This window comes from Micrasema longulum, unplaced genomic scaffold (genome assembly GCF_059751315.1).
Source record: "Micrasema longulum isolate JH-2025_06_02 unplaced genomic scaffold, ASM5975131v1 h1tg002464l, whole genome shotgun sequence".
Lineage (NCBI taxonomy): Eukaryota > Metazoa > Arthropoda > Insecta > Trichoptera > Brachycentridae > Micrasema > Micrasema longulum.
Window position 1 is genome coordinate 7338 of NW_028279608.1, and position 10024 is coordinate 17361.

The following is a 10024-nucleotide window of genomic DNA, read 5'->3' on the forward strand; positions in this document are numbered from 1 at the left end:
TACAAGTGACTTATCCTTCCAGTGTCAAGGATAAGCGAAATGTCATGGCTATAATATTTTTTAGTTCTACGAGACTTTTGAGACCAGTGTCAGGGGTAAGCAAAATGTCATAAGTATAATAATTTTAAGCTCCTGGTGACAATTCATAGCAGTGTTACATTTGGGGTACAATGATTTTTACTACCACGTGACTTGGCATACCAGTGTCAAGGGTAAACGAAATGTCACGGGTATAACAACTTTTAGGTCATAATAACTTGTCATACCAGTGCCGCCACGAGTATAACAATTATAAGGTCATAATGACTAGTCACACCAGTGTCAGGTAAGCACATTTTACGGGTTGAATGATTTTAAGTTACAAGTGACTTACCCTTCCAGTGTCAAGGATAAGCGAAATGTCATGGCTATAATATTTTTTAGTTCTACGAGACTTTTGAGACCAGTGTCAGGGGTAAGCAAAATGTCATGAGTATAATAATTTTAAGCTCCTGGTGACAATTCATAGCAGTGTTACATTTGGGATATTATGATTTTTACTACCACGTGACTTGGCATACCAGTGTCAAGGTTAAGCGAAATGTCACGAGTATAAATGCTCTTATGACTTGTCATACCAGTGTGTAAGCACAATTAACGGGCAGAATGATTTTAAGTTAGAATGCTTTTTAGTTACACGAGACTTATCATACCAATGTCAGAGATAGGCGACATGGTATGAATATATGTACCATACCAGTGTCAAGGGTAAGCGAAATGTCACGGGTATAACAATTTTAAGGTCCTTATACTTCTCATACCGGTGTCAGAGGTAAGCGCATTTTGCAAGTATAATAATTATAAGTTCTACGATACTTGCCATCCCAGTATCTTTTAAATTCCACGTGACTTTTCATACTAGTGTCAAGGGTAAGCGAAATGTCACGGGTATATGAATTCTAAAGTCATGATGACTTGTCATACCAGTGCCAGGCTTAAGCACGTTTGACGGGTAGAATGATTTTAAGTTACACGTGACTAATCATACCAGCGTCAGGGGTAGGCGACGTGGTATGAATATAATAGTTTTAAATTCCACGTGACTTTTCATACCAGCGTCAGGGGTAAACGAAATGTCGCGGGAATAACAATTTTAAGGTCCTTTTACTTGTCATACCAGTGTCAGGGGTAAGCACATTTTGCAAGTATAGTAATTATAAGTACTACGATACTTGCCATACCAGTATTTTGGGTAAGTTAAATGTCTAGAGTGTAATTTTTTTTTATTCCACGTGACTTTTCATACCAGTGTCAAGGATAAGCGAAACGTCACGGGTATATGAATTTTAAGGGCATAATGACTTGTCATACCAGTGTCAGGCTTGAGCACATTTTACGAGTAGAATGATTTTAAGTTACAAGTGACTTATCATACCCAGCGTCAGGGGTAGGCGACGTGGTATGAATATAATAGTTTTATATTCCAAGTGACTTTTCATACCAGTGTCAAGGGTAAACGAAATGCCACGAATATAACAACTTTTAGGTCATAATAACTTGTCATACCAGTACCGTCACGAGTATAACAATTATAAGGTCATAATGACTAGTCACACCAGTGTCAGGTGTAAGCACATTTTACGGGTAGAATGATTTTAAGTTACAAGTGAATTACCCTTCCAGTGTCACGGATAAGCGAAATGTCATGGCTATAATTTTTTTTATTTCTACGAGACTTTTGAGACCAGTGTCAGGGGTAAGCAAAATGTCATGAGTATAATAATTTTAAGCTCCTGGGGACAATTCATACCAGTGTTACATTTGGGGTACAATAATTTTTACTACCAAGTGACTTGGCATACCTGTGTCAAGGTTAAGCGAAATGTCATATAACAATTTTTAGGTCATAATAACTTGTCATACCAGTGTCAGGGGTAAGCATATTTTACGTGTAAAAAAAAATTTAGTACAACGTGACTTTGACTTATCATACCAGTGCCGGGATAAACACATTTTGGGGGTATAATAATTTTCAGTTCTACGTGAGCTGTCATACCAGTGTCAGGGGTGAGCAACATGTAATTTTTTTATATTTCGTATTGTAAACCCCTCATCCATATTCAATATTTTACTTACCGTGTCAATATGACAGGCATGCTTAAACCAATCATTGTGTTTTTTGTAATGGGGTTCTTATTTTTTTTCTCAAAGTAAGACATTAATTTCTATAATTATCATACCTACAGCTATATACCCACGTGGATTATTTTGGCAGTCAATTCAATTAGTTTTTCATATAACTTTTATATTTTACGGTATTCCTTACCAAGTGTCAGGTAGTTGCTCATTTAAGTTTTCCAGTTCATCTTTTACCGATTTTCTTTAGTTTGCCGGGTAATTATATCAGTATTTTTAAGTCTCAGTGTTAATTTTGACCTTTCAACAATTTAATAGACCCAAAATAAATGATTTGGGTATTTTATTTAGCTTCTTATTCACTTGCAACGTATGTTATAACAAACATATTTTCCGTGCATTTTATTTATATTTTATCTATTTCGCTACTTCTGCCTTAATTTCTTATTTTATGATAAAGGAATGTTATTCATAAAATTATTTTTAATATTTGAATTATTGTATTTGTTCGTGTTCATGGTTCAATATTGTATTTTCCAAACAAAAGTTTTTTAAAACCTAATTTTTTATTTTATTTCTGTGGAATGGCAGAAAATAAATGTTAAAGTACCTTAACGTTTTTAACAATAATTATATCGTTTTTTTTCGTTTCAATAAATAAATAATTAGCTTGCAATTTTTTCTTAAGTTCGGTGTTTCTTTTTTGAATGGGGAAGAAATAATAATCAATTATTTTTATAATTTCTATACCTTCATTTTTTAACATACCTACTGCGATCCCCCTTCCCTCTACGGCTCTTTCCCGGGCCAATCGCACTCAATAGCGATTTATTTTAATTCCAAATAAATATTAACCAAAGTGTAATGATTTTTTCGTGCATTTAAATTATAGTATTTTTATATTTTATTATTTTCTAATACAGTATTTTTAACAAACGCAGTGTTTTTAACGATTCGATGCCTAATATTTTTTTTCTATAATTCCTTAAGTTATTCCCGATTATTATGTACTTACATTATTTATTTATTATCAGTTATTTTTTCGATTTCATACTTCGTTTTCAATTTAATTGGCTGTGGTGATAGCTTGTAACAACGTGATGTGTTTAAAAATTAATTCTATGTTACCGGCCAAGGCCTCGCGGCGGCCTGGAATAGAACCAAGATGGATGTTGGTTAATTTTCTTGTGTGAGTAGTTTGAGAACTACGAAACAGATGTCGCTAGTGGCGCATAAAAGAACTCTTATTTGAAAATACAACTTTTATTTTATTATCAACAGTAAAATTTATAAACATTCAGTAATAATATTATCTGTTGGGTCAAGTAAATTCATATTTTCACGCCATACGGCGGAGAAATACAATTTGCTGGAAATATCTATCCATAAATTAAAAATAACATGTTTTATGAAAATCTTTGTTATGCCTACACAATATTTTTTAATGTTTTCAATATTAAATTTTTTGGAAATTTGAGGTTTAATTTTTTTGAATAACAGTATTTTCTTGGACAAAATTTTTTTCTTTTCTTCTTTTTGACATTTTAATAAATTTCTCCAGTTTTCGATCAGCATATTTTATAATATTGTCAGTTCAATTTTGAAATTACCAGTACCATTGATTTTTTTTTAAATACCGTTAACAATTTTTTTTGGTACCTTGTGGTAGTGTATTTTTGGTGCCTTTTATTTTATTTTTTATAGAAATGCCATATTTATATTTCGTGCTTTTTTGGTATTTTGTGATTTTATTTTTGATGACAAGTCCATATTTTTGTAATTTTTTGGTATCTTGAATTTTTTTCGTGACTAGCACAAATTTGTGTGCTTTATTGGTATCTTGAGATTTTATTTCTTTTTACTATACTTTTTCAATCTATACTTTACTGGTGTCTTTAAAAAAACATTTTGTATATACATTATATTTTGTGCTTCTTGGTATCTTGAAGTGTTATAAGGTGGTTTTATGTGATTCGTTTTCATGAGTATTATAAAAATTTAAAAACTCATCAAACCGTTAGAAATCTGATATTTTCTTGACTCCATACTTTGCATTCTGCAAAATTCGATATCTTTATTGCATAAATACGCATTAAATATGTTGGACCAAATGATTAATTATACCTTTATTCCATTTTACAGGTTGATGTAATATGTTTCTTCTTTAGAGGAATAAATTTTTAGTGATTCTAAATGTAATATAATGGTCATGTGTGATATAATTTTTATATTTATTAATATATATTTCATCAGCGATACTTATTTTAATGTTTTGGTGATTTCTTTTTTAATTACTCAAGAAATATCATTTTCATTTTTAATTCATTCAAAATTATATTTATTTTTTTTCCCTCAACAATTTTTTTTTGTGAAATGTGCATAATATAGGCGACGATTTAAGATGATGAGGATTTAAAGACTTATTTGCTGGTTTAACTATTTGGAAACTCAACATCCTGCCAATATATGAACATCTATATTTCTTAAATGGAAGCAATACATCTGAATTTTGCGTAGGTATAATTCTTTCAAAATTTCACACTTATAATGTTTTTTTTAATCTGTTCAATCTATAACAGAATATTAGATCAATCATTTTAAGGCTTCTTTCTGAGAACGTCAATTTTGTTGAGTGTTACCTTTTAATGAATATTATTATTCATTTTCAATTTTAAATTTTTATCAATGCATTGGCAGCATCATCAACTTCCGCACAGTTCAATCATAGATTTGCTACATATAAAAATAGCACTGTGCTCTCAGGAAAGAGATAGAGTATTTTTCTCCAAAACTCAGTTTTGCTATCTCATTCATTTTTTTGAGAAATCTCATTAATAAAAAAAAAAACAGTCGCTCTTAACTCAGGTTTGATTTTTTTATTCCACATTGATTTAAATCATAATTTGGTCAAATTTGATATTTTTAATCACATGTTCTCAAAAATTTGTAAGAGTATTTTTTATATTCAATGTGTCGAATTTAGTCAAATTTATATTTTAAATTGCATGTTCTCAAAAATGTGTAAGAGTATTTTTGCATTCAATGTGTTAATGGAATATTGTATAATCCTGTAAGCAAAGATTTTCATAAAAATATCCATACAATTAAAATTGACCAAGATGAAAAAAATTTAAGAAAAAATTGTGAAGTATAAAGCTATGCAAAATTATGTCAGCAAAATTAAGCATATAAAATCAATTTTTTGCAACCTAATTTGAACAAGATAAGTTGAAGAAAGTGTATTTTAAGGCACATTACATTTTATTCAATAAAATAATGTGCTTTTAAAATAAACTTTTTTAATTATGAAACCTATTTAAGGTTACATTTTTGCACAATAACCACAACACGCCAACTGGCCCAATTACAGTGGTGAACATGCAGTACAGATTACCAGGTTTAAATCAATTACATTTAACTACTGTGTTCTTACAAGGAACTGAACCCAGAAAGCCTGTGCATAAAGTCGATATTTTAGCCTCTACACGGTGAAAATCAGGATTTATCAAAAACATCAAGAGAGGTCACTTATTTCAATATTACAAAATCTTGTTTCAGATGGTTTCATCATCATCGCCTTATCTTCATGGTGCATAGGGCACTCTATGGTAGTTCGATTTCGGCATATTTTAGTTGTTCGTAACACGAAGACGAGATAATCGGTTTTACCCTTCAGGTGCCAGTCTAAAGATTATGAAATGCTGCAGTTAAAACCATCTATTGAATCAATAATTCAGGTCTTTTTTTTGAAAATCGAATACATATATCAGAAGACAGACAAACATGGGCTATTTAAATTATTGAGTGTAAATGGTTGCCAAAAAAAATATTTTTCAATTGGTAAATTTTAATTGTACAGCAAAGAAAAGATGATTTGTAATAACTTTTAATAATCACTTACCGGCTGGATCAATGCAGACTCCACCAGCTTCTTCCACCAACAGCTGTCCTGCTGCAATGTCCCAAGCGTGGATCCCGAACTCATAGTTGACATCAGCTCCCCCACATGCTACCATTGCCATGTTTAATGCTGCTGAGCCTAATGTTCGCACTCTAAAACAAAACACAAAATATTGTTATCAATAGTAGAAAAATTTGGTAACCTTCATTGTCACATTTATTTTTTAAAAACAAAAAAATCATCTTAGCTTCTTTATCGATTGAAATTCTAAAAAACAAGGTATATAATTTTTTTTAACGCAATTTTCGCAAACACATTATTAAACACTGAAAAATATTTTTTTGCAAGGTATCAAAAAACATTAAATCGCATTATTAGAACAAATTTGAAAAAACGCTTTATAAATAATAGTTGATATTTATATTTTACTGACCCGTGAACTTTTGGGGTCAAGTTGTTTAAGTTTTGAAGCACAACCATCATTTTTTCAGGATCTCTGCTCGTCCCAGCTTCAGCCATCACTAGGGCTTTGCAGACTTCAGTTTCTTTTGACACCTGTATACGATTGCCATTCAAAAATGCTCCAAGTTTTCGACGTGCGGTAAACATCTGGCTTAACAGCGGATTAAAGATGACAGCAATTTCTGCAGTCTGCAAAAACAAGAAATATAGTTTAATAAATAACACGGTTATAAAGTCAGGGCAAATGAACAGCTTAATATTTAGTGAATATGAATATAGCAAACCTTGTTAACGAACAATGCCACAGAAATGCAACAGTGGGGGAAATTATGAATAAAGTTCATAGTTCCATCGATTGGGTCAATAATCCATGTCGGAGCATCTGTGAGTTCGCAAGACCCTCCATCAGACACCGCTTCCTCTCCGATAAACCTATAATAATAATTACAGTTATTTTCTAAATTCTAAGAAACTGTTGGAAATATTTCAAACGTAGCTGTTTAGATGTTTCATACCTATGATTAGGGAAAATTTCCGTTAATCCTTGTACTAGCACATTTTCCACTTCTTTATCGGTTGCCGTTACCAAATCCACTTCACATGATTTGGTCTCCACATTCTTGATTTTGGTTATTGCTGACAGTATTATCTGTGAACAATGAATATTCCACAAATAAATGGAAAGAAAAACATATAGAATAATGTATCAATTTACTGCAGATATAGTGCTAATCAAATTAAATTTATCGCATATGCCAATTCGCTTTAAATATTGAATACGCAATGTTATTCCTTTTTAATTATTGTGCTCATTAAACTTAAGATTTTTTCTTTAAAATACGTTTAAATAAAAACTTAAGTTAAAATTAGAAAACTAAATACTTAATGGAGCGCAATATTTAAAAGATCTACATCATCGCCAAACAATTTGAATTGTGAACAAATACTTTGAATTTTGAAAAATTAGCAATTTGCTAGACCCCTTTCATATTGAAAAAAAAGCTTAAAGCTTTAGAAGTGGTAATAAAATTTTAAGAGTATATTTTTAAAAACTGATGGACGAAATTGTACTTACAAAATTTAAGAAAAATCATGAATCGATTTGAATCGAAGCAAATTTTTTACTCAAATTAAGGTTTGTATTTTATCCGCCGAACTTTTAAAACACAGTTTAAATAGGGCAAGGAAAATCTAAATCAATAAATAATAATTGTTATTCCTCCCTAAATCAAAAGCTCATCGTGGGATTCATGTTTGAAGTTCGCTAAAACAATTTTCTAAAACAAAAAGTCGCAACAAAACAAATATTTCAGCAGAATATATTTCACTCATAAGTAGATTAGCCGGCATCTGAATAAAATATTTAAAACATGAAATATACCACAATTTGGTCAATTTTAGATAAAAATTTATAAACAAGGCGATAAAAATGTTCATATCTAATCTAAAAATAGATATTAAAACTGAAATGTTGTAATCGCGTTGAAACAAAATTAACTGTCGAAAAATATTTTGACAGATAAAAGTGCATCTTCAATAGTGGGTCACAGGCTCCAGCTGATATGTCAAGTAGAACAATAAACTCAAAAAATGAGGGAAAACCTGTAAAATGTTAGATAACTGAATAATTTTACTCACAGCTCCGCATTGCTCCACCAAATTATAAACCACTTCGTATGCCTTATCCCAGTCACCATCCATTTCAGAAAGGGGAAAAACTAAAAATGAAGACCAGGGAAAACTAAAGAGAACCTGAACTGAAGGAAGAACAAACTAAACTGACCGGGAAGGGTGTTGCAGGCCCTTATATATCCTTCGCATATATAAATCTACTGCACTATTATTACCACACGCGATTCCTGTGAAATAGCTGGATTTATTGACGTCTGGGATAGCACAGTGTTGCCACTGTAAAAATGCTCAGCTGATAATAATAGTACCATACCAAAAAATAATAAGTTCTTACTCAAAAATAACGCAGCTTACTTTGACTGATAGGCTTATTAATTAAATGTGTTTTTTAAGGCTGATAACCAAATTAAAATGGTTTTTATGTACATTATTAACAGTTCAACATACCTATGCTTATATTTTCAATAGCAATTTCTTTTTTTCTTAGAATACAAAATATTTACAGTGCTCTGAATTAAGAAAATTAAGCCCTTTGTTTATAAAATTACTTTGTGCTTGTAATTTGAGTTAAAAGAAATACATTTAACTTGTTTTACTCATTTCCAAAAAAAAGCATTTTATTAATTACAAGTTATTTATAAAAGTTTTTTTCGTGTATGGTAATACTAGCGTCGTCGTCCCTTTCATAACCCTTTCATATCATACATATTATATCCTTTTAAAATATAAAAAAAAATATTGAAATTTTGGCAATAAAAATTTGTTTAACAAGTTCTAGGTATGGAAACATTTATTTAGTTTTTTTTTTAGATTAAAGAAACCCATCACACGACATTACCAAACATCAACGTTGATGCAGTACTAATTCTACAACCATCACGCTATTTTTCCGTAGAATTAGGCAAAAAGGATGGCCCGACATATCAGTCTATCTTGATATACATTTCTAGCTTCTTACACATTCATACATCTTGTCGTATATCTTGTCATACGTACCCTTCGGTTGTGTCTGCTTTTGACATGATCAGACTTGATATTTTTGTTTATCTGATCATGCAATTTCTTTATTAGTCGCCTTCATCTAACGTAACCATTCGTTCTCGCAAAATATATCGGTTTTACAATTTCTGTCATCATACATTCGTTCTACATGCTCAAACCATCTCAGTAGCCTTTTCTTTAACTTATCAATAATACCTGTATCAAATTTTCAGATTTGCACTCTAAATACACAAAACATGCTTCCCAGATACACAAATTCTTCTGCTCCTTCAAAACATTTGTTGTTCACGTTAGTTTTGCACTCAGAAACCTTATTTCCCCTTTCAAATACCGTAACTTTTGACTTACTTTCGTTTATCACCAACTCATTCCTAGAAATACATCGTAATATTATAAGACTATTGCAAATCCTTCTTGCTAAAAGAAATGCATAGTTGGCGTATACAACAAACAGATTACTGCAATATTTTCCATTTTCGCTCGAATACCCGTACATTCTATCTATTTCATACAGTTGCCCGTGTTTAGAATATGCAACCAAGGTGACATTACACATCCCTATTTTACGCCTTTTGAAATCACAAACCATGATGTGAATCCTTCATTTTAACGTTTATACCCGTTTTACTTTTCTCGCAGAGATATAATACCGCTCGTATACATTTATTGTTTACTCCGTACTTTTTCAAAATGCCCCGCAATTTCATTATATTTACTTTGCCATACGCTTGTTCCAAATCAACAAATGCTCAGAACAGTTTTCGGCTTTTGGCCAAAAACTTCTCTGTTAGTATTCGTAGCGTAAAAAATTGATCCGCGCATCCACATCCACTCATGCTCGTAAAGGCTCTTGGCAAATTTCACACTTAATCTTTCATCACCTTTCTTACTCAATCATTTTTTTCCAAACAG

The 10024-nt window shown here is 31.2% G+C and overlaps 1 protein-coding gene across 1 annotated transcript; it reads right to left on the bottom strand.

The window, feature by feature from the left end:
- Positions 1 to 4452: 4452 nt before the first annotated feature.
- LOC148272135 (inositol monophosphatase 2) lies at positions 4453 to 8390 on the bottom strand. Its single transcript, XM_088240471.1, has 5 exons — positions 8117 to 8390; positions 6994 to 7127; positions 6763 to 6910; positions 6450 to 6667; positions 4453 to 6168 (listed from the first exon to the last, which is right to left on the bottom strand). Exons 1-5 carry the CDS (start codon positions 8177 to 8179, stop codon positions 6009 to 6011), a joined length of 723 nt encoding a protein of 240 aa, XP_088096597.1. The 5' UTR covers positions 8180 to 8390; the 3' UTR covers positions 4453 to 6008.
- Between the last annotated feature and the right edge of the window lie 1634 nt (positions 8391 to 10024).

Excerpts from the sequence above, each read along its gene's own strand:
- LOC148272135 (XM_088240471.1), bottom strand. The coding sequence starts at position 8,179 with ATGGATGGTGACTGGGATAAGGCATACGAAGTGGTTTATAATTTGGTG. Across the intron at positions 6,911-6,993 it reads GAAATTTTCCCTAATCATAG|GTTTATCGGAGAGGAAGCGG; the intron begins GTATGAAACATC and ends TTATTATTATAG. Across the intron at positions 6,668-6,762 it reads TGGCATTGTTCGTTAACAAG|ACTGCAGAAATTGCTGTCAT; the intron begins GTTTGCTATATT and ends TTGTTTTTGCAG.